The sequence below is a fragment of the Hyperolius riggenbachi genome, chromosome 3 (genome assembly GCF_040937935.1).
Source record: "Hyperolius riggenbachi isolate aHypRig1 chromosome 3, aHypRig1.pri, whole genome shotgun sequence".
NCBI classification, from domain to species: Eukaryota; Metazoa; Chordata; class Amphibia; order Anura; family Hyperoliidae; genus Hyperolius; species Hyperolius riggenbachi.
The window spans coordinates 250,561,532-250,587,374 of NC_090648.1; the positions used below are offsets into that span (position 1 = coordinate 250,561,532).

The 25,843-nt window shown below is 42.2% G+C and overlaps 1 protein-coding gene across 3 annotated transcripts in view; it reads right to left on the reverse strand.

Annotated features, from left to right (window-relative positions):
- Positions 1–3,188: 3,188 nt before the first annotated feature.
- The window catches only part of FAM107B (family with sequence similarity 107 member B), a 138,307-nt gene continuing 115,652 nt past the window's right edge, over positions 3,189–25,843 (reverse strand). For all 3 annotated transcript variants that reach the window (XM_068276152.1, XM_068276154.1, XM_068276153.1), the window contains exons 2-4: positions 12,660–12,843; positions 11,197–11,347; positions 3,189–9,175 (exon numbers count right to left, since the gene is read on the reverse strand). In XM_068276152.1, the coding sequence (XP_068132253.1) occupies positions 9,062–9,175; positions 11,197–11,347; positions 12,660–12,787 (393 nt within the window). In that variant the 5' untranslated portion in view covers positions 12,788–12,843 and the 3' untranslated portion in view covers positions 3,189–9,061. The remainder of the gene's footprint in view (positions 9,176–11,196; positions 11,348–12,659; positions 12,844–25,843) is intronic.

The following is a 25,843-nucleotide window of genomic DNA, read 5'->3' on the forward strand; positions in this document are numbered from 1 at the left end:
GTGTCTGCCTCACTCTGCTGGATTACATACTCCACACCAGCACATCTTGTCTTTACACTTTATATACAGGAATTTGTTTTTTTTTTGCAAGCTATACCTAGGTAGGAGGAACCAGGATGGGCCCTGTATTTTCTGTAAGTTGCCACTAGATGTGTGTGCACAGCTAAAGATACAAGTCCTCTGCAAGAAGCTCGTCAGTTAAAAGAGGCATACAGAAGCCTGAATGACAGTCTGAGGACACCCTGAAACAGGAACAGCGGAGAGATGAACACTGATTCCAGAAGGGGACCAAGGTTTCATGGGACAAGAGCTAGTCAGGGAAGCTGCAGGGGGAGCTGAATGGAGGCAACAGATTACAGGGGATGGCATGCAAGCTGAAATAATTGGTATCAAAATGATGCAAGATTAGCTTTTGGTGGTCTGGATGGGAAGATAGGTAAGCTCTATAACATAGTGACCACATCCATAGAGAGAGATCTACTACCTAAGTGAGGAGGAGTCGGTCTCCTCATCTGCTCTTCCAGCGATTGCTTGCGTGGCAACTTGCTTTGTGAGAACTTCCTCAGTAATATTTCACCAAATACAGTACATTTTGCTCACTTTCACTTTTGTTTGTTGGAGGTTCCTAAGGTTTCCTGATTTCAACTGTTTTATTTGTAGTTAGTTCAGAAAAAAAATCTAGTCTCACTCTTACGACAAAAAACAGCCTCCACGTTGTACCGAGCACGTCACCATGGTCCCCTATTAATCAGGCTTCCATGCACAAAGTTACATCAAATGTTTGTAGCATAAATTAACATACAACTAAGCACTGTCACTTTTTGATCCTTCTATAAAATGTCCATATGACAGCATACTTTTACCAGTTAACATATTTAAATGTTTGAATACTTTAATATAGACATATGTACTGTATATATATTTACTAATTACTACATGTCCATACATGGAGGAGATTTTAATATTTAGTATCTGGTCAGGATATTTTCAGTATTTTCCATGTTTCCATGCAGTGCCAAAGCAGCTTGTTTCTGTCCACAAGATGGCCACACTATTGTGGTTAGTGTGCTTAGCTATCACATGGCCAAACCACTCGCACCACAATAAATGTACTGGACAGAACAAACTTTGCTCTAAGCTGATTTTACTTGCAAAGCATCAGCTTTGCTATTCTGAGGGCATGTTACATTTCAGTGTTTTCCATGGGAAAAGATAAGACTTTATAATATAGTGTTTATATTATGAGCTGTAAAAGCGAAAAATAACAAAAAAACAAAAACACCACAAGTCAGAAAGAGGGCTCTGGTCTGCAGGTGTGGGCCACAGACTATGAAAAACTTCCATGAAAAAGCATGACATTTTGAATAAGGATGATACTATTTTTTGCCCAACTTAACACAAAAAAGTAAGCTTTTGGCCTTTAAAGGACTTACGAGGCCAGATTTGCAAAAAAACCATAAAAAAGTTAGATACCTGTGCGTGTTTGTAAGGCACAGAGGACGCCGTCCGCGCCCTCCGTGCCGTTCCGCCTGGTCCCCGCTGCTTAATATGCCCCCGAACGGTCCCCGACCGCGCGGCCCGGGTCGTGCTCCCCAGCCTGTACCAAGATGGCCGCCGGAGCTGGCCGCGGCTGCGCAGTCCGCATAGCCGCGAGTGCGGCTGCGCAGCTCTAAGGCCAACCCCCCGATCCACGTAACAGTAGCGTGGATCGGGGAGTTGGCCTTAGAGCTGCGCAGCCGCACTCGCGGCTATGCGGACTGCGCAGCCGCGGCCAGCACCGGCCGCCATCTTTGTGAAGGCTAGAGAGCCCGACCCGGGCCGTGCGGTCGGGGGTCGTTCGGGGGCATATTAAGCAGCGGGGACCAGGCGGAACGGCACGGAGGGCGCGGACGGCGTCCTCCGTGCCTTGCAAACACGCACAGGTATCTAACTTTTTTTAAGTTTTTTTTGCAAATCTAGCCTCGTAAGTCCTTTAAGCAGTCTTCAGACTATTCCTCTATGCTAACATAATGTTAGAGCAAACAACTTAAATACATTTGATCATTATCAGGCAGTGCATAGATTATTTTTCAAATATAAATTTCATGAAGATGCATTAATTACAACAGGACATCAAAAGGGTTTGTGCATGGATGTTTGCTAAGCCCTGAAGTTTTGTGAGGTATTTATGACAAATAGATAAGACCTCTTGTTTACTCCTTACAGGACATGTCTAGGACTCAGGGTTACCTGGAGAGATTTGTATTAGGTTATTCTCTCAGAGCTCCTCCTGCAGTCCTGTCCTGCAAAACTGAAATTGTACATAAATAGGTAGAGTGGGATTCTGTATCCTAATGCCATGAAACCCTGTTCAACCCAGTGTCATTTGGCCACTCAATACCTGGAAAACAAGTCATATAGCAAGGATTTATCAGTTTTAAAGGGAACACAAGGCAGCAGGAAAAAAAAAATGTTACTTACCTAGGAAGAGGAAAACCTCTGGATAGTCCAGATCCTTTGCGTGTCCTCCTCACCCCCACCTCTGCCACACGTGGACCCCTGGAACATATGCACCAGGTTCTCAAGGCCGCACTCCCCACCGTGCTGTGTCTGTGGAAGTATGGCCATGCCTGCACAGTAAGCCCAAGCCACTTGTCCATGAGCAGCTCCTTGCTACTACACGGGAGGGGCCTTACTCATGATGGCGCAAGTACAGCCACACTTGTGGATGAAGTGGGGTCAAGAATGACATGGTAGGCCTCTGGAATACAGAAGCTTCCCTCTTTTTAGTTACCGTAAGTACGTATATCCCTTTATTTAGCGGCCTTGCATTTTTAAAAGGGAAATCAGAGGTGAATTTAGACACACATTGCTTTGACTTGCTACATTCAGAAACTTACAAAAGCAGGAGTTAGTGCCAGACGGGGAGGGAGAACACTCATGTAGAAGTTTAGGGATATATGAAAACAAATTCTAATACTACTACAGGATTTCAGCCAGGCCACATGGCATGCAATACCATTCCACTTCTGTGACTAGAAATAATCATTAGGATGGCTGGACCACTTTGTGAAGTCTCTTTGAACAAAGCTGTATGTGGCATGCAGTGCAGAATTTATCACGAATGTCTATAAAAGCTATATACAGATACAAACTGGTTGAAAAACAAACTAGTCTTTAGCAGTAATAAAAAAAAAGAGAGACAGACATTAAGTGCATAGCTTAGCATTTAGCTTTATTAAGCACGGATTTGGTATTGAGAATTTCGAACCCTCATTTTGTAACACAGTAAAATCATACATAATAAGAGCAAATACAAAATACTATAACCATGGAAAACAAAATAGGCTCCCTTTATATAAACTGCTACAGAAGTTCCTTAGAATGCAATGAAAAAATAGATATCAAAGGAAGAGGCATACAAACATTTAAAAGCAATCAAGAAAGAAATATTAGTACATATCCGCCTCATGTCTATCAATAAAAAAATATTTCAAAATTGACCTGGATTAGTGGGATTCCCACAGATTGTATACAATGTCCTGGAGGAATGTACTATAATAAGTTATTCCACATTTTCTGAGAAGCACAATTGGTACACGTTATCAATGTCCCCCACAAACAATACACATGATTAAAAAAAAAAAAAAAAGAGTGGTTAGATCCCCTGAGAACAAAAATGTTCAGTAAAAGGAGATTAAAATACTATTTCCTTGTTTAAATAAAATATTGAAGCAGAACTTAGGGCATTACATTGAAAACAGCCTCAGGTGTCGCTACACTGATAAAGGAATGGTCCGCCAGTTCAACAATATTTTCCATAACAGAATCAGAATTTCCAGCCCTTGTGTTTGGCAGATGCAGCATTATGAAGGATGCAACTTGCCTATTGTTTTTCTGCCTTGACTGACATGTTGAGCAGGGCCCACCCACCCAAGTGCCAGATCACACTGCCGTTAAACACAACGGTTGCAGCGTTAGTCACTCAAGCACTGTCCATTTCAATGGATGGGAGCACTTTTTAAACAATGCTAACAGCTTTTTGCATCATTTGTATGAACGCCATCATCTTGTTTTGCCCTAGACGCTACATGTAGTGTCCAGGATCTGCTACACTCTGCACTTTCATGCCGCCACAGGGGGCCCAAAACATGTAATGACAGAAACTGATGCTAAATGCTCGGTTGGAGAAAATGGTTAAAGCATTGGCTGAGCTCAGAGCCTTGTACACACACTAGATTGTCCTCCAGTGGGAGCCGCCTCTGACAAGAATTTAGTGTATGCGCGGAGGCCACTTAGGCCCCGTTTACACTTAATCAGTTGCTTTCAGCTATAACTGAAAGGTCAACTAATTTTCAAAGTAAGTCCCATGTTTTCCTGTGGCACCTTTCACACAACGCATTTTAACTGAAATCTTTTATCACAATACACTGCTATGGAGAAGAAAAAAAGTGTACCAACTGATTAAGTGTAAACGGGGCCTAACTGTCGCCCTAAGGAGCAGACTCCTTATCCCTGCAGGCAACAGTATTTGTGCGTATGGACACAGCTTTACTCTTATTACTGGATTTCCTACCATAAACTATGTACATTTTACATCATGCACATCAGTACTGTCTGCTGCAGGATTTTACATTTTGGCTGAAGAGATACGGTCTTGGAACAGTCAGGTGCAGAGCACTCTACAAATTACTACACTTTAAAGAGAAAAATGTTTCTCACTGCTGCTCTTTAAATACCCATCCTTCTTTCCAAGTTTTTTTTTTTTTTTAAAGCCTGTGCTCCTTTACGATATTTATGAACACCTTGTTGTTCATGTACCTCCAAGCAGTTGTCTGCAAGAGAAATACTTTTAAGACGGTTATGTGAAAATGAGCCTTATTGCATATTGTGAAAATGAGCCTTATTCCATAGATAAACACTTTTTGGATATAAATCTAAAAACAATGTAAAAACCAATTTAGTGCATAGGCAATAATGTACTAATGCATAAGTGAACATTATTTTTTTTTACCAAGTGCAGAGGCCATGCTGGTAACTATAGTAACCAAAGCAACGTGAGCTAGACTACTTTTCACTCCACAGTACGACCCTCTAAACAGGCATGTGGCTAAATGGCTTTCACTCTTTCCTCCCTTGCAGTGTTATTTAGTCCTAGAGTCCCGGTTGGAAATTCAGCCAGAATCATGGATATTTTCTCTACATATTTGTGCGTGGTTTCTTCTAACTCTCTGCTTTCCTTCCTAATAGATACGGGTAGGTAACCTAGCTCTCCACCCAAGCTGGCCTCAGACTGCGGTACGGGCATTCAATTATAACTGCTTCAGTCAGACAGTTACTGACTGACTGACTGAATTGTTTAATGTACCCTGTGAACAATATAATTGCATAATAATAGATCTGACACATACTGGAATGAACACCACTGCATATAAAAGTCCTTTTAACCCTAGATAACATTCTTACCATTTTGGGTTACAGATTTAAAACTAAAAATGTTAAACTGGCTGAAACTGCTACCAATAATGCAGTGTTGCATAAGCAATGACCGATACGAAAATATTGATATGGTAAATACAAATATACAATGCCCTTATTTATAAATGCAATTATTTTTCATTTTGCATATTACAACCAATAAAGTTCAGTGTTCAACAGCAGATTACTGCAGAGCTGGGCATATGCTTTATAACCACATTTTAAGGGAACCTAAAGTGAGAGGGATATGGAGGCTGCCATATTTATTTCCTTTTAAACATTACCAGTTGTCTGGCTGTCCAGCTGATGCTCTGCTTCCAATACTTCTAGCCATAAACCCTGAACCAGGATGCAGATCAGGGGTTTCTGACAAGATTAGCTGTACGCTTGTTTCAGGTGTGCGATTTAGACACTACTGCAGCCAGGCAGCTGGTATCATTTAAAAGGAAACAAATATGGCAGCCTCCATATACCTCTTGCTTCAGGTTTCCTTTAAAGTTTAATACACCAAATGGTAGTCTGAGCAGAAAGATTTGCTGGTGTAGTTCCAGCTCATTAGATCAAGAGCCTATATATCAGTGTCTAAAACTGTTGCTGTCTGTGTAGTGCACAACATACGCGTTCGTTAAAGCTCGCTACAAAAATTAAAAAAGAAAGCACAAAACAAAGCTAGCTATCTGTTCAGTCAATCTGGAAATGTGGGCCTGTTTATATTACACTTCTCCTCTGTATCTATGAAATCAAAGAGGACCAGTGAAGCTGTTGTATGGTTTATCTGATCTTTCACTTATAACAGTAACTTTAATGTAACAATAAAGCAAACCAATATAAAGAGTTAGTTAACGAGCTGTAGCCCATTTGCTTTCAATAATACATAATCATAAATTAACCCAATAATATTTGACACACTGAACAGGCGTATACAAAGATTACATGATTAACTTAAAAAAAAAAGAAAAAAAATAAGGGTAATCTCTTTTGCAGCGTTCTAAAATGTCTTTCTGTGACTTTTCTGCACAAGTGGTTGAAATGGCACAATAAATTATAGGAAATACTACATACAACCAAACTAGGATGATAGATTACAGGTACTGGAAGAATTATGGCACATGGTAAAACAGTGAGGGTCAGTTTACACAGCAAAATAACTTTTACTTCTCACAGATTACTAATAGCTAAGTTCAGGATGTTCAAGTTTACAAGGATATGTAACCAAGCAAAAGTGATAACTTTCTGCAATATCATTCAAATGCCCAAAATATCATTTAAAGACGAATTTATATCTTGCAAGGATAGGCCTTTATTACCACCCAAAAAGACACCTATTCTGATTGCCCTTAGCTGCTTTATCCACTATTATCTCTAAAATGATCATGCACAAACCACTAAATTTAAAAAGGAGTAAGAGAAAGCTGTAGTGTAGCAATCTATAAAAAGAAGACCCATTACAATTCATCTTCCGTTGGTCTGACTGCACAGAAATCTGATGGGTTGCCTCAGTTTGTATTTAAACAATAATCATCTCTGGCTGCACTAGAACCACTGGCCAATCATCATCTTTACTGCGAGGTCAATGGAATCACAGAGAGCAAAGTGATGACAATGGACCAATAGTAATATTAATGGTGGGGTGATGGGACAAACGTTAGCTTTTCACAGCTGGACCACATTGTTGTATGCCAGTCTTGTGGCCAGTGACAACGAAGGGACATCCATAACAGGAATCACAGTGAAGGCAGAAAACTGATTTGGCTGTTGGACTTCTGGATGTCTAGACAATAAAATATATGCTAAATAAGGAAAAAAGTATTCAGTATGGCAAGTTTAACCTGTTCTCATCTTAAAGGATACATATATTACATAACAACCAAACCTCGGGGTGCTTCCAGATCAATAATGCAGAATTACTGAAGAGATCTGAGAAGCTTCAGCTGCCGTATTGTTTACATGTGCCCCATATATATATATACACACACGATAGTTTTTGATGCCTCTATAACAGAGCTACTTTCTCCACTATCCCCCATCCCTGTCCATGGCTGTGTGCAAAATAATGATGTGACTTGCAAATCTAAAAGGAGTCAAATCAGTAATAAATTAAAATGGTATTATTGACCAGTGGCCGATCTGGGGAGGATTCAGTATACCTACGAGTTCAGTGAGAGGAATAAAATTGATTACAAGTGTGTAAGGAATGTAGATTCTTGATGTGTATTTTTAGTAATACAGCTAAACAAATTAAAACCTGTACCCCAGGTTGTTCACAGCATATAAAGGAAGAATAAAAGCTTGATCACAAGAAACATGTAAAAAAAAGAAAAAGGACTATGGCGGGTATCAACATTACTCTGCCACTAGGGTGCCAAGGCTGAAATCTGTCAGGACACTGTCTGCATGGAATGTTGTTTGAGCTCCCCAAGCCACCACCCACCACATACACATCCCTAAAAACATTTTGGTAGGTTTGGCTTCCCCTGAAGACACTGACCCTAGACTGGATAGGATTAGACAAAGTACACACATGTGGCCAGGATAGCTTACTCAGCATGTTCTATATGGTCTCAGCTCTCCTTAGCTCTCTATGTGTTTAGAGCCCTACCTGAGACAAGCACTTCCCAAATGTTATCATCCACTGCTTTTAACCTATTACTGACTGTGTGGATGAAAGCAATCCACTTGTTCTGACTCTACTGGCTGCAGGTCTGACTCTTCCTAAAGCCATAAGACCAACACGACAACCAGCAAGTCACTTCCTTCAAAAGGTAATATATAGAGGGCAGCTTGCGGATTCCTCTAACTACAGGCTTCATTTTAGTTTCTTCTTAATAAAAAACAACATTTAACTTTAGATAAAATCAGATGGCTTAATTGTATGGGAAAACTCGCTATTTGGTCATAGGCATAATTACCAAGAAAAAAAAAATAAGCCAAATAGTTGTAAACAGCAAAGTTCTTTTTCCTATCTGAATGCCCCTCGGCTGTATAAGGCAGGTGATACTATCATGACATTAAATATGAACCTTTCCAAGCAGCTATAAGAGCAGTTCAGGCATCAATGCTTTCAGTCAGTCCCGCCCACTTCCTCCTGCATGAGACCAGTGTAGCAGAACTACCTATATACCGGTACTAGTTTTATACTCCATTCAATGAAAGCAACAGCTCGAAGGAGGGTGCTCAAAAATGAGACCAGATAATTCTCAGGTGTTTCTCAATATACAGAAAATAAAAAATATATATATATTTTAATTCAGCATATTACGTTACCCTGCAAAACAGCTAAAACAAATAAAAGGCGTAGCACAGGGCCTGCATGGCATCAGTGCATCATCTAACCCTTATGCAAAATCTGCTGTGTCAACACCTTAAAAAGAAACAAATATAAAGGCCACTGTATTAGCAGACAGCTCTGAAACCAGTCCTTGTTCATTGATCAGTCTTCTCTTGCCTCTTGCAAGATGCCTCTGCTATCTCAGGCCTTAAATGCATCAATGATGATGATTCAACTCAGAATTATCCATTAAGGCAAGGCTCCAGATGTCCATTTTTAGTCCAGTAGAAAAAAATCTTTCCAAAACAAATCGCAATGCCCTTGACATGCTGGTGTCTATGAATTGTCAGCGCTGGATATTTCCTGATTCATTCTCCTGAGGTTGCCTTTGACTTTTAGAAACTCTGGCTTGTTTTCCTGTTCCTCTGACTTGTGTTTTTCCATTTCCATCTGCATGACAAAGGAAAAATGATTAGCAAAGGGAATGTGGATGACTTGTTCATTTAACATCTACTAGGCTGCCCTATATATGTCTGCAGGACTTCTAGCTATCTGTGGAGAGAACTATATTTGCCAAAAAGTGCTTTTGGGCCCATATTGTGCAGGGGTCAATACTGTGACCCCATACAGTACCTGATGTGATAAAATCTTATTTGCCAGCTCACTGACATCCAAGATCTGCAGACCTCACAACTAAGTCAAATACATGCAATAATTGCCACCTGGCAGGGATCAGGAAGCGATCCTTGAGGCGACAATATGGAGCCAGAAGCTGCAGCGATGCGTTCTGCAGTGCACAAAGGAACGGCTGGGGGGGGGGGGGGGGGGTGTAGGTGATGCAAGAGAACAAAAACAATGCTGCGATCGGGGCTGCTCCGGGTTTGTGGAGGATCCGACTTGCTGGATCTTTAAAGGATAACTGAAGTGAGAAGGATATGGAGGCTGCCATATTTATTTCCTTTTAAGCAGTACCAGTTGCCTGTCTATCCTGCGGATCCTCTGCCTCTAATGCTTTTAGCTGTAGACCCTGAACAATCATGCAGCAGATCAGATGCTTCTGACATTGTCAGATCTGACAAGTTTAGTTGCATGCATGTTACTGAAGCCGACGTGATCAGCAGGGCTGCCAGGCAACTGGTACTTTTTAAAAGGAAATAAACATGGCAGCTTCCATATTCTCACTTCAGTTGTCCTTTGACCACTAACCGAACTTGATGATTGAAATCTATGCCCTGTTTTGATCCTGTTATTCCTGACAGGGCACAGTTTTCAATCATCCTCCTTGCGGAGGAAGCCCCAGGTAAGTTAAACTATTTCTTTTTTGGGGTTACAGTACCCCTTTAAGTAGCAGCCTCTACAATTTGTATTGCTAGCTGAACACAGGAGAAGTATGAACAGATTAATTAAAATGTGGCTAATAGGGGGTTAGGGTTGGCCCTCTGCGCCTGGGTCAAGTCAGATCAAAGTGAGTGTTGGCGTAGAGCTGTAAGAATTAGTGAATTACTGTGTTTGCAGTTGCGTCAAGCATCCACACCTTTTTTGTCTTCTTTTATAAATCCTTCAAAAAATGCTCTAAATAGAAATAGTAACCTACTGCTTTTGCTTTCATTTTTGACAGTGACAGCCTAAAGGTGGCCATACACTGGTCGATTTGCCATCTGATTCGACCAACAGATAGATCCATCTCTGATCGAATCTGATCAGAGAGGGATCGTATGGCCACCTTTACTGCAAACAGATTGTGAATCGATATCAGCCTGCAACCGATCACAATCTGTGGAGTTGCCGCTGCCGTCTGGAGCCCGAAGCGGAGAAGAAGTCCAGGGGACTCGCGCCGGCTGGAGCAGGTAATGTATTACCGCTGTATTGCGTCGGTCGCCAGGCATTCGAACGCCGCTAACAACGCACTCCCGACCCACCGGCGACTGAGAAAAATGTTCCGCACGGATGGGTCGACGGGAACGATCGATTTCGGATGGAAATCGTTCTGTCAGCGGTGTGCGCTGCGATTTCACAGCCGATCGAAACGGCTGTATATCGGCGGGAAAATTGTTAGGTGTATGGGCCCCTTAAGACCTAAGACAGTAGGTTATAGGGTCCTTTTACAATGCATTTCATCACAGTGAACAATATAATGCAATTATATTTCTAGGGTACATTCACGTTGGTGCATCAGCGGTGCAGTGGTTTCCGTCACAATAACACGCAGGGTGCTGTGCATTTGCTGGACAACGTGCGTGTTTACAGTGGCAATGAAGCATTAGAAAAGAAAAAAGGAACCGCACTTATTAAAGCATACAGTCCAGGGTTGCTACATCAGTTACGATATCCCCACTTCGAATCATCAGAGATCACTGGAAAAGCACCAGTCCCCTACATTCTACCAACCACAGCTGAGCTGATCATCTCTCTATCATGGCAGGTCACTGCGTTCTGTCTTCTATCATGCCCGATCATCATAAAACACTGACCTCTTCAAGTTTTTGATGCCTCTTTTGTAGCTCGATTTCAAACTCTGACTTTTTCTGTTCAGCTTCTTCCTTCTGCTGTTTTACGACCTGATCTCGTTTCCTTTTCTCCATCACTTTCTGTAACTCAGGTTTGTTCTGGGGAGAGAGGCCTCTACAATACAATAAAATACAGATTTGTTCATTGAATGTGTGGATAGCGCAAGTATGTAAATGCTGGAAAAGCTCCAACACGCTTCACATAGTATATGCCTGAGACAAAGTTGATCATCTCTGCTGAAGCCGGATTAAGCCAATTAACCATGTGCAGATTCCCCAAGTTAATAGTAAGAAATCTCTAGCTATTTGAGCCTTGGTTACTACTAATGAGTATTAGCTGCTAATCCTGCCTCCAACTGGCTGAATCTTAATTTAAAGGTGAACTTAGCCTAACAAGGATATCTGCTGCTTTTCATACATACCCGGAGTAGGTCTCATTACTGGCACTGCTGTTCCAAACGTCAGGGGACATTTTCTAATTCCCACTAAAATTCTACATTAGAGTTACATGAATTAGAATTCACGGAGGAGTGAAATTTCAGCCCAAACCAGAATTGCAGAGGTTCTTAAGACCACATAAGCCCCCTCAGAACCTTAGACCTGTCACTAACACGCTCTGTGCCAATTCCCAAGTCAATTCAACAGCAGCTGACAGCTGCAATACCAAAGTAACTAAATGTTCAGCTTTCTCTGTTATTAAATCATTAGAGGGATTCCGACACCTTACTCATGATGCAATTTTGTGCAGGGTCTTCAGCAGGGCTGTGGAGTCGGAGTTGGAGTCGAGGAGTCGGAGTAATTTTGGGCACCCGGAGTTGGAGTCGTGGTTTCAGAAACGGAGGAGTCTGAGTCGGAAGTCGGAGTCGCATGATTTTTGTACAAAATCCACAGCCCTGTTAACTATTAGACTAAGGAGTCGGAGTCTGAGCAATTTTGGGTACCCGGAGTCGGAGTTGGAGTCGTGGTTTCAGGAACTGAGGAGTCGGAGTTGGAAGATTTTTTGTACTGACTCCACAGCCCTGGTCTTCAGAGGCACACAAACCTCTGACTGGTCTCCATGATGGGGACAAAGACACTTAGGAGCCCATACATTACTTTAGATCCAATCGTTCTACCGAATCAGGGGAAAACTGGTGCAGCAGCATGGCCACTTGATCGATCTCTTCATTGGTTTCTGGCCCAAAACGGTCAAAAGTATCGATTAGACATGCTGGAAGATCTTGGGCTTGAGGCAGTAATGGCATTCAATTTCCCCACAAGTGTGTTTTAAATTTCCACACTGGATATTAGTTTTTGGGCGGTATCTGGGAATTAGTCCAGTAATTCACAAAAATGGCGCGCACACACACAAAACTAAACTTTAAAAAGGGAAAGAAAAAAAAATTAGAAAAAAATGACTACACATTTACAGGTGTGAAATATATTACCGTTTTTGGTTCATTAACAATTCTCGATGAAGATCTTGATGGTTTCTGGAAGTCTTGACAGGATTTACCAGTTTGTGGGGCTTTATTAATTCTGCGTTCTCTGAATCAATATAGTCAGGCTCAGCCATGATGCTTTTTACTATTGGACTGTTCTCCCCAAATGCAGAGATAGTTGGAGAATTACCTGTAAGGAAATAAAACACATTTAACTATGTTAGCCTAATTACAAGGACCTTATAAAAATATGAATACAACTAGTGACCTTAGCCCGTTTAAAAACGGGCTAGGCCTGTCTTTACTTCACCACCTGTCACGCGCCGGCCCATTCTGGCTCCGTCTTCCCCCGGCTCTCGCCAGCGTCTCTGCGTCTGTCCCTGCACATGTGCAGTGCTAAAAAGCACTGACACACGGATGGACACAGGGACACTTGCATTTTATTGTATAGGATTCTCCACAATATAAATAAAACATCCCCAAAAAAGTTATCTGGGTGCTGCTGCTTCTTAAAAAAAAAAAAAAAAAAAAAAAAAAGGAAAAAATGCCCCAAACCAAGGAACTGAGGAGGGAATCACAGTGGTCATGTACATGGCTGGCATATTGGAGGAACTCAAAAGATAGCTCTTCAAATATCACATCCCTGTGTAGTTTGAATCTGTCAGAACACAGAGGGCAAACCAAACTTCTTAAAGGGAACCTAAACTGAGGGGGATATGGATGTTTCCTTTTAAACAATACCAGTTGCCTGGCAGTCCTGCTGATCTCTTTGGTTGCAGTAGTGGCTGGATCACAGACCTGAAACAAGCATGCAGCTAATCCAGTCTGACTTCAGTCAGAGCATCTGATCTGCATGCTTGTTGAAGGGCAGTGGCTGAAAGTATTAGAGATACAGGATCAGCAGGAGAGTCCGCTAACTGGTATTATTTTAAAAAGGAAAAATCCATATCCTAAAGGTGCCCATACACTCGTCAGATTGGCAGCAGATAGATAAGAAATGCATCTGATGATCTATCTAATGCGTTTTTAGAACATTTTTTACCAGGATAGAATTCCAATAGATTTCAGTTTGAAATCTATTGAAATTCGATCTGATGGCATTTTTTTGCCATCAGATTTCCATTAAGGCCAATGCAAACTGATAAGCAATCTCATCAGATCGACCTAAATTTTCCACCCTGCAAGTTCGATGGAAATCCATCGAAATCGATCGAAATCGGCCGTCGATCGGTCGATTGGCCAACCGATTTGCAATCGATTGATCGATCGGTCGGCCAGAAAATCGGCTGAGTGTATGGGCTGCTTAAGTTTAGGTTCCCTTTAAGGATCCAAAACAAAACAAAATGCATTCAGTCCAGTGAACTGAAGTGTTATACAAGGGTGAGATCAAACAACCCCTCAGCAAAGCCCTGTACACACACACTTGATTAAAGTTGGCCAATAATTACCACCTCATCTGACAATTCAGTGTGTGAACACTAGCCCCTGACCTACAAGTGATCCACCAGACTGATTAACTTGGCTAAACGACAGCCTATACCTTCGTGCGGCCACCGATATCATCTTCCGCCTGCATTGCAACAGAAGGTATATATATACAGCTGACTCTGTACAGTGCTGGACTAGTGATGTTGCCCCAGGATCAGGTCCTGGTCCCCAACAGGCGACATCAGTCCACCCATGTGCATGGAATATAAGTGCATGGCCCAACAGAAGAGAGGCAATTCTACAGGTCACGACATTGTAGTTTCTAGAATGAAAACTCTTGAGGATAACAAGTGCAGATTTGGGACAGAAAAGGAAACTTAATCACAAAAGTGGTGAGAGAGGCATCTTAGACTGTAGGCTGCAGTAAGTGCATTGACCTTTACTTTAAGCTTAGGCACAGGGCTGGGGGAGATGGTTAGCATAAGACGAGGTGAACATATGAATATGGAATTCAGGAGATGGTAAGACATTCTTAGACTCAAGCTCTACTGACAGCAAATTAAGAGCAATTCAAACATTAGGTTTCAACTGTAATTTTAAGTCATGGCCACCTGGCTCCAGGGATTTAACTAGCATTTCATAAGCTGTAGGTCATAAGTTAAAGATTGGGTCAGATGTTCAAAAAGTGAGGGGAATGCACATTAGTAATGTTGAATGAACTGGGTATTAGGGCTAGGGAATTCAGCAGCCAGTTGCTTTATACCAGAGTAAATTAAACCTGTATAAATGGTGAGAAAGCTGCATGATGCAAAAGGTGTAATTCACAAGTAACAAGTATTCCTTTCACCCCAAAGGTGGCTACTCGGTGTGATCAATCCGATTCAGAACAGAACTCGAACTTAAAGCAGACTGTGGTAGTGGAATATCAAACCTTTAGTAGGTACAAGTTGATTTGCTTGTATTTCAAACATGTATTAAGTGGATTGCCTGTAATTCCTCTTTTACATCGCACCCACCAAATATCACCCCTTCCATACTCAATTCCTGAAATTCTCATTTCCTTTCTGCTGGAAATCACGGGGGCTGGGTTCCACTTCTGCGAGGAATTCGATCAAATGCCAAGTGACATTAGGCGAGTTAGACGAGTAGGAAATACCAGCAGAAGGATATTTTCTACTTTCTGGAATGGGTCATGTTGGAGGGCATGATAATTTTTTGGTTTGTAAACACTGACGGAAGCCATAGTAATAGTTTGTGCAGCTGGATACGGTGCCTGCTTCAACATATTTTGGAGTCAGTGAAGCAGTCTAGTACTTCTGTATCCTTGCATGTAATTAACACATTATCTAAAGAACATAAAAATTAAATTAATGGACTGAGTTTAGAAATCAGTTGGGAATCCTGCAATGTACAAGTTCCCATTACTTTAAAATCTGCAGCATATTGTAACTGTAGACTCAAATAACAGACTTGACAGTCTGTGGCGAGGCCTGTAGGAATAAAACTCAATCAGGCATGTTCAAGAACCAGATGTTTGCAATTAAAGAAACAGGAAGAGATAGAGCTGTAGCAAAAAGATCCAGAGGCAACCTAAACAAAACAAGCATGCATTAATCATTTTATTTATTTATACAATTTATTGACAAACCCCCTTGCAGTAATGGAGGAAACAGATAACAGCCCTTCCTATAATACGGAAATGAATTTTAAACATGATAATGTAATAGTTTTACTTAGGGGGGACATTAAATCTCATAATATGTTTATTATGTAACGTGGCATGCCACTACAGCCAACTACAGTCAAATAGGAACTGCAAATAGAGTTCATTCACAGTAAAGTTTTTAGCCATTTACTAGGGTGCCATTATGTAGAATACTGGCTTTATAAAGTATTGGTAACCATATCTACTGCAGTCAATATTGTGTACCTTCTCTCCCAGCCTTAGAGATTTTTTTATCAACAAGATGCAAGTAAATATTGTTGCAATTTGTGTGGAAATTGAATATCAAATTCAGCTGTCGACTTGGACTTTTTAGACTTATATTTCACTCAGTAGTGTGTTCATAGCAGTCAGGGTTGTCGAGGATGTGTACAGGTGTCCAAGGTCTTAAGAAGTCACCTAATGAACCTAATGAACCAGCTGGATATTAAAGTGACAATAGGTGGCCAAAACAACTGCCCCCCCCCAATGAAAGCTGATTAGTTATGTGCTGCCCCTTCTCAATTCACAACAGCAGAGTCGCTATGCTATAGCAGGACAAGGCATCTGTATAGTGCTCAGCAAACTGTCCCTTTGGATGGGTTTAATATACCCTTGTTGCTGCCTCAGTGAGCTGCCCTCCACGCCGAATTCCATCTTTCTGATACTTCCCCCTTCACAGCACAGTGCAGAGAGGTAGCAACAAAGGTATGTTAGCTCCCCCCTCCACCCCACCTTTTGCTTTAAGTTCGAGTTGTGTTCCAAACCGGATTTCCCTAGTAGTCAACTTTGGAGTCAAAGGAATACTCATTACATACTTCCACCTGCCATGTCAAATTCAATGTCAGATACCGCTTAAACAGGAAAAGGGAACAAAAAATAAATGCCATCACAAAACATCATCTTCAATATAGAAACTGAAAATGTTCTTGTCTTTCTACAAAGAAAGAAAAAAAAATAAACAGTCTCTGCTATGGTCTATGGAGTTAATGGCAGATATAAAACTTATTATTTATGATAGTACTTCTCACAGGTTAACAGCATTTCTAATCTTGTTTTATTGTTTAAACTATATTTGACTCTCTGTATCTTAACAAGTAACAAATAAGCACCCATTGCTCATACAACACAAGGCAGTATGTCAAACACACAAAATTCATGACTGGATGAAATTAAAACTTGGAACAATGCACAGAAAAGTGTACACACACAAATATACACACAGAACCACCGATTGGCTGTCAATACATACTGGCAATAATCCAGATACTTGACACTTTAAATACTAGGTAAAAGTCGTCTGAAACCGCCAATAACCGCTTTGGCTGACAATCATTCGCTCATCTAGAGCGAGAGAGAGAGAGAGAGAGCACGCGTGTGTGTGTGTGTGTGTGTGTGTGTGTGTGTGTGTGTGTGTGTGTGTGTGTGTGTGTGTGTGTGTGTGTGTGTGTGTGTGTGTGTGTGTGTGTGTGTGTGTGTGTGTGTGTGTGTGTGTGTGTGTGTGTGTGTGTGTGTGTGTGTGTGTGTGTGTGTGTGTGTGTGTGTGGTGTTTTACCTCATGTGTTTATTTTAAATAATTTTACTCAGTACAGGTTCTCTTTAAAGAGAACCTGTACTGAGTAAAAATATTTAAAATAAACACATGCGGTAACTTCAAATGAACATTGCATAGTTACCTCGCCATCAGTTCCACTCAGAAGCTCACCATTTTCTTCTGACAATAATCCCTTCCAGTTCTGACAATATTTTGTCAGATCTGAAATATATCAGTTGCTGTCAGTAAAATATCAGTTGCTGTCAGTTACAGCTGAGAGGAAAACTGATGGACCAGGTAATGTCCATGTTTCCCTATGGCTCAAGTGGGCGATGTTACAGTTTAACTGTGTGCTGACCAGAAAGCTGTTATGGGTAATGGCCATTTTCAAAATGGAGGACGGAAAATTCCCTTGATCACAGTGAACAAACAGGACGCGGGACAGGAGAAAGACACTGAGGAGTAGACTACATGGAAGGTAAGTATGACTTGTGTATGCTTATTTTGACTTTTAATTTTTTAGTTCAGGTTTTCTTTAAAGTGTACCTGAGGCAAGTAGAAAAAAAAAAAAAAGGTTTTATACATACCTGGGGCTTCCTCCAGGTTGATTGATCCCTCTCCGTCCTCCGCCAGGGGCCCGGTAATTTCACAAGCTGGCACCAGCAAAGTCTGGCTGTGTGCCCTCCTGCAGCCGGGAGTGTTCTGTGCCTGCGCAGTAGTACTGCGGGCACCAAACTCTCCCGGCAAAGGGAGCGCGATGGGGTATGTACAGTATGCCCCGACTTGCGACGTTACCAGGTAGCCTAGCGGAAGATCCAGGTGACGGAGAAGGACAGCGAGGGACCAATCAGTCTGATGGGAGCTGAAGAGTAGAGAAACCGAGAGCCCAATATAGTGTAGTATGTTAAGCATAAATGAAGTAAAGGTTATCGTGAGAAAATTATACTCACAAACATGGGTTACCACACAGGCAACCACTGTATAGGCAGGTGAGGAGATTAGACCTGTCCTCACTCAGGGATAAGAAGTCGCTCTCTGTAGATGCGAAAGGGGGTAGATCACCCCTCCACCAGGGGTGGACACGGTATAGCAGTAGGAGAACAGAGGCGCCAGCAGGATAAAAGTGGATAAAAACTTTAAAATTTGCTGGGAGGAAGTGGTGGACTTACCTCCATAAAGCAGACACGAAAGACTGTCTGAATAGTAGTCACATTTATTAATTAGTACCCCAAAACAGTGCAACGCGTTTCGCAGGCCCAGCCCGCTTCATCAGGCAATAAAAATGGGGACAAGACAGAATTTCAGCAATAGCAGGTGTAACGCCTCAGTGAGGCGTTACACCTGCTATTGCTGAAATTCTGTCTTGTCCCCATTTTTATTGCCTGATGAAGCGGGCTGGGCCTGCGAAACGCGTTGCACTGTTTTGGGGTACTAATTAATAAATGTGACTACTATTCAGACAGTCTTTCGTGTCTGCTTTATGGAGGTAGGTCCACCACTTCCTCCCAGCAAATTTTAAAGTTTTTATCCACTTTTATCCTGCTGGCGCCTCTGTTCTCCTACTATGATGGGAGCTGAAGGAAGCCCCAGGTATGTATAAACATTTTTTTCTTATTTTTACTCATCTCAGGTTTACTTTAAGGACCCAGTATGTTAATAACCCCGGATCCCCACCCACAGGAAGCTGCTCAGTTGTGCATCACTTGGGGTCTATATTCCCACCTTGCATAGTGTCAGGGCCCGGGGGATTATTTCCTGATCCCTGCCAGGTAACAATTATATGTACTGTATGTACCTAGCTTTAAAGTAACATGTGTACCAAATCCCCCCCGCCCTCCCCACCACCTCATTGTCTAGCACTAGTTGGGATCCGACTGCATAACATAAAAATTAGGTATAGCAGTTTTGGAAATGAATGCTGTAGATCGATAATGAAAACTGCTCTAGGGTTTTTCCTGACCATATTGAAATGTCTACTGTCCCCTTTGTGTAAATGCAGTCACACTTTAACTTTGGTTTATCCAAGACTGTCTTTAGCACAGAAACTGCACAACCACCCACAGGAAAAGGAAATGCTTTGTTGAGACCAAGATATTACTTAAACTGTCAGTGTCCTAACTGAATGAAGGAAATGGTTACTACACAGTTTCATCTCTGTTGAAAAGAAACTTACACCTTCTGACTAGCACAGTGTAAAATATAGATAATAGAACAAACTGTGTGTAAAACATGTACTAGGTGCAGTTTTGATTTAGATCAACAATTGCAGCAGTTAATACATAGCACCAGCAGGTTTTGGGGTTTTACTTCAGTTCTGCTTATCGTACTAAATGTCAACATTATGATCATATTTAGAACATGATACATTTTGTATTACATAGTTATAAGCTGGTAATGATAGTGCATTATAAATTAGATTCAATTCAATTTCTTTACATATACCAAAACCATACTGGTAAGTTAACTCCCCCCCCCCCCTTCCCCACCCCCCAAATTGTCCTTTGGGTAGGATAGTGTTATTAGGCTATGACTATGGTAGAGATTAAACTGTGAGCTCCTCGGAGGGAAAGTACCGTATTTTTTGGCATATAAGATGCTCCGGACCATAGGACGCACCTCGGTTTAGAGGGCAAAACAACAGGGAAAAAATATATATACTAAACCTGGTGCATCCATGGTCCAGGAGCGTCTTGCAGATGTTCTCCCCAATCATTGTGTCTGCCTGTATCACCCATGAGCCCTTGTGCCTCCCCATGTGTCCCAGTGTCCTCCTTTGTTCCCTCGTGTTCATCTGTGCCTCATGTGTTCATTTGTGTCCTCCTTTGCTCCCCCATGTGTCCCCTTCCGTTTGCTTGCGTCCTCCTTTGCACCTCGTGTGTCCCCTTCTGGCCCTCTGTATCCCCCTCCACTCCCCCCCCCCCCCATCTCCGCTCCCTGTGCATAAATGTAAGTAGCGGCAGTGCGGCTCACCTCATCCAGCGGCAATTAGAGACCTCTCCTCTGCCTCACAGCTCCTCTAGTGCCCACTTCTACTTATCGAGTCATCAGCAGAAGCCGGCACTGGGGAAACCATGAAGACGAGGAGAGGTCTGATTGCCGCTGGATGAGGTGAGTTGCGCTGCCGCTACTTACATTTATGCACAGGGAGCGGAGAAGGCCACAGGGGGACAATACAGGGAGTCCCCAACATTGTGGGGATTCGTATTGGCGGGTGTTCATAAGTCGGCGATTCCCTGTATTTGCGATATAAGATCCAAGGACTTTTTCTCCCCATTTGTGGAGGAGGAAAAAGTGCATCTTATATGCCGAAAAATACAGTAAATGCCCCTGTGCATATACCAACAATACTAGTAAATGCACACCGATCCTCCATCACCACTCCGCTTCTCGCAGAGACCCTCTTTGCGGCAGCGCTCCCCTCTGTGAATGAGTGCGGCTGCACTGTGCCAGCGCAGTAGGTGTCATCCCTATGCAGCAGCACAGAGCCGTTCATGCACTCGCATATCGGGCCATAATTGACTCTCACTTTTGAGAAGTATAACAAAGGGAGCCAAATAGTGTATATTTATTAAGTTGCATGGACAGCCGCACATTACCTGAGCATTGCCTTGCATACAGTGAAGCAAACAGTTAATGAAAAGTATGCTTCACTGTACTGTTAACAAGGGCATTATGCGGTAAACAGATACCGCACTGTTAACATTGCTTTTCCATTGCAGTGTGACGTTGTGTTACATTGCAGCCATTACAACCCACAGCAATGCTCCACTTTGAACATAGCCTCAGCAGTATTTAAAAGCTCAGGGGAAACAAGTAAGAAAACATATCCCCAATAACGACAGACAGGGAAAAGGTTAAGAAAAAAAAAAAGTATTCTCAAGCTTGCCCATTAAGTTTTTGTATGGGTCTTAAAAATACATTTGGAAAATATGTCTAACACCTATGTATCTTTACTTAGTCTACTTATATAGCCAGAATACATGCTTTAATACTACCTGAGGAAGTTAGATGCTCATTTTCTCACACTGCTTGTTCTCATTGCTTGTAAGCCAGTGAGAGTAACTTCCTGTTAATAATGACAAACAGCTCAACACAAAACCACCCAAAACCAGAAGGAAGACAAAAGAATAACGAGACAGCCCAGTGAGAGACTCTAAATGCCAAGTATCAGCTCATTCAAATTATGTTTGCCTGTGATTATTATTTATTTTAGGTGGTCATACTACAAATGGCAGCTAATACGGCATATGAGAAAACAGTCTCTGCTTTTTCAAGGACAGGAGCATATTTTGCTTTATGTCGGATGCGTTTCAGCCATAGCCTATATGGGAAACGTTTACGCTTGTCCGGATTATTGCGGATAGCACAGAAGTGCGAGCTGCTTACACTAGCTAAGTGATAGGCAAACTTGGCTCTCCGGTTGTTAAGGAACTACAAGTCCCACAATGCATTGCAGGTGTCTGACAGCCGCAGTCATGATTTATAAAGGCAAATGCACTGTGGGACTTGTAGTTCCTTAACAGCTGGAGAGCCAAGTTTGCCCATCACTGCCCTAGCTGATCCATTGCAGAATGACAAGTGTGAACGGCTCCTATTTATAAATTAAGAATCCATTCACAGTCAGTTTTGCAGTGCAGAAAAACTGACAAGAAAAAAAATAAATGTCTGTTTTCCGCTCAAGTGGGATCATAGCCTTAAGGTGGCCATACACTGGCCCGATTCCCGGCCGTTTCGACAGCAGATTCGATCCTGGGATCGAATCTGCTGCCAATCGTTCACGGTAAACGCCGCCGACGGGAGGAAATCGGATCGGTCCGTCGATTGCGCCGTGCGGGAAATTACCCTCGATCGCCCGCGGGTAAAGTGCGCGTCGCTAGCGGCGGCCGATCCGATGAAAAATACATTACCTGATGCGGGCTCCCGGGCGTCTTCTCCGCATCTTCTTAGCGCTGCACCCGCTCCATCCCGGCGCTTCCTGGGTCACTGCAGTGACCCAGGAAGTTCAAATAGAGGGCGCTCAATTTGAACTTCCTGGTCACGGAGTGACACAGGAAGCGCCGAGATGGAGCAAGAACAGAGCGGTGCAGCGTGGAGAAGATGCCCGGGAGCCAGCGTCAGGTAATATATGCGCGGGGGGGGGGGGGGGGGGGGGGGACAGGCGGCAGGAGCAGCTGAACAGATTGTGATCGGTTTCAGGCTGAAATCGATTCACAATCCGTTTGCAGTAAAGGCAGCCATACGATCCCTCTCTGATCAGATTCGATCAGATAGGGATCTGTCAGCTGGTCGATCTGATGGCACATCGACCAGTGTATGGCTGCCTTAGTCTTCCCAGTTCCAAAACGTTTACAGTGTTGTTAAAAGAGGAGGCAATACAACACCTCGAGTCAAGGACACTCAAAAAGCTTTGCAAGTTATTTCGGGATGCAGGAAGTCTCCTCTGGATCTCTCAGTTATACCTACAATTTAGAATGCTTAAATTGAGCACAGATTAAATTTAAACACTTGTACTCTTGGCTCTCAAACCTGTGTGCTCAGCACTTATTTGGTAAAGCCATTGAGTGGACACCATACATCACTGGAAATGTGACTGTACGCTTCCAGCAGTATAGCATTGCTTAGCTGCATTAACATGCTTTATTGTACACATTTCATTCAAAGCCAGACTTTGTTTAAAATGTGTTTTTGTTTAACTGGTGTGAAAAATTTCAAACACCTTTCAGATTTCTACGGCTGTGTTTCCTTGTCTAGGGCTGAACTATCACCTCTAATATAATGTTGCCTGTGTGGTTTCCAAAAAGAAGGGACTTTGCTTTCCAATATCGCAATGGAGACAAGTACAATGAAAATGGACTGTCTGAAAGGATCCTATAGGGAGCATATGTATCCTTTTATTAGCTTATGATAATTTCCATTGCTGAATACACAGTCTGGATTCAGGTCTGATTCCCAGCCGGAGGCGTGAACAAAACATATGGTAGTCAGGGCAGGTATTTTCCCTATAGGGATAAAGATGGCAGTAAGGACACAAGAAAGGCTGTAATCACTCTAGAAAAAAAATTTCCTTTATATTCTCTTGCCAGTAATCAGGGCATAACAAGCATATGCTGGGCCCAACCCCAGGGGACAAAAAAAAAAACTACTGACCGAGAAGCCACTCCCCTCACATTACCCACTTCCAGTGGCCAGACAGGTCCCCCTCACTCTGTCACGTGACATGGAGAGCCAAGAGTACCGAGAGTGGGGAGGACCTGTCCCACAACTGGAAGCAGGTAATGTGTGAAGTTCTGCAAATCACAGCAGGAGCGGGATCCCCTTAGCCCCTACCCCCTCCATGAGGTTGCAGTGGCTACTGATCTATCCCTGACACTGATGTACTATTATTACCTTACATAAGCTTTGCAGGTGCTCAAGGTTAAAAGTATACACAAGTAAAAAGGAGACTGAAAAAGTAACGCATAGATTGGCATGGAAACATCAGAAGAACAACTAACGAACAGCCAAATAACTTTTTTTTTTCCTGAGGAGAAAAAAAAAAAGTAAGGGCTGCTATGCGAAACTTTTCAAATCTTGCTCTCCCTGAGCCCCATCTTAAAGTGACTCTGTAACAAAAATTACAACTTTTTTCTACCATCCTACAAGTTCCTAAACCTATTCTAATGTGATCTGGCTTGCTGCAGCTCTTTCTACTATAACCATCTCTGTAATAAATCAATGTATCTTTCCCCTGTCAGACTTGTCGGCCTGTGTCTAGAAGGCTGCCAAGTTCTTCAGTGTTGAACTGTTCCTCTATGCACACTCCAGTGTGTGTTTTATTTACACAAGCCAGCAGCTTCTCTGCTATCTTATCAGTGATAGAAGAGAGCTGGATAAAAATCCTCCTCTGGAGGCTGTGAAATGAGCTGGTCTGTCACATACTAAAGGTGCCCATACACTCGTCAGATTGGCAGCAGATAGATAAGAAATGCATCTGATGATCTATCTGATGCGTTTTTAGAACATTTTTTACCAGGATAGAATTCCAATAGATTTCAGTTTGAAATCTGTTGAAATTCGATCTGATGGCATTTTTTTGCCATCAGATTTCCATTAAGGCCAATGCAAACTGATAAGCAATCTCATCAGATCGACCTAAATTTTCCACCCTGCAAGTTAGATGGAAATCCATCGAAATCGATCGAAATCGGCCGTCGATCGGTCGATTGGCCAACCGATTTGCGATCGATCGATCGCGATCAATCGGTCGGCCAGAAAATCGGCTAAGTGTATGGGCTGCTTAAGGAATTAACGACATAGGCAGAGCTGTCTGCAGGAAGCCTGTAATGTTCAGTGCATGAGAGAAGCTGGGGACAGAAGGTAAACACACACAAGTGATCTCTTGAGATTCAGAAGTAAGGCTGTATACAGCCTGCTTGTGTATGGATGTATTTTCTATGTGTGGACATGCTGTACATCAACCTAATTCCTGTTTTGGTGGCCATTTTGTTTGTTTATAAACAAACTTTTTAAAACAGTTTTTGACTACTTTTAATGCGGCGGGGAGCGGTGAAATTGTGACAGAGGGTAATAGGAGATGTCCCCTAACGCACTGGTATGTTTACTTTTGTGCGATTTTAACAATACAGATTCTCTTTAAATAGTAGGTTGTCTTGCTAAACCATCCAATCAAAGTTTTTAAAAACCACTCATCACAAGTTATGCACATATGCCACTAAGTAATAGAGGTCTGTTGTCTTTGCTATAATTTCAATGATCCATCACTGTAGAGTTAAAAAGTTTAATTAGGCTTATAGAGCAGAACATCAAAGGCCTCCCTCTCAGCAAAGCTCAATATTAAGTATATATACTCAGTACAAAGACTCTGGGGAGGATATCAAAACGAGAAACAGATCCCAGCTTATGAAATAAAGTCTGGTAAGGTAAGATGATAACCTGAGCTTACCAAAACTTAAAATGCCATTATGTCAGGCTATAAATGGCTACAAAATTAAGTTAATAGCTCTTAAAGTAACGTTTCAAAGCCATCACTCAGGAATACCTATGGTACTGCAGAGAAATGAGAGCACACGGCAGATCGCTCAACACTTATGCACTATGCATTAAGCCGTCACATGGCAACCATACCATATTCTCACATATCTGGGTTGTTTCCAGTACCCAGACCCACAGCTATGGCTAAGCACATACTTCAATATTTAATAGCACACTGTCCTGCCTTTAAGGTTCCTTCTTCTCAGATAGAAACCCTGAAATAGTATATGCAGCTTTTTTTTTTTTTTTTTTTTTCTTAAATACACTTTGCCACTCAATACTTAAAAACAGGTTCTTATACTATCAGAACATTATCAATAATTAATCTTTACATTCTTTTGTCTAGCACATGCCTCCAAACAATGCAAAATGGAAGCCCCGGCTCAAACTCAGAATTAGCCAGTAGGAGTTCAACTTGAATATTTTGAGGTTTTCTCCACCCCACAACATAGCTCGTATATGGTGAGAGGATTAGGGTAAACATGTAAAGCTAGG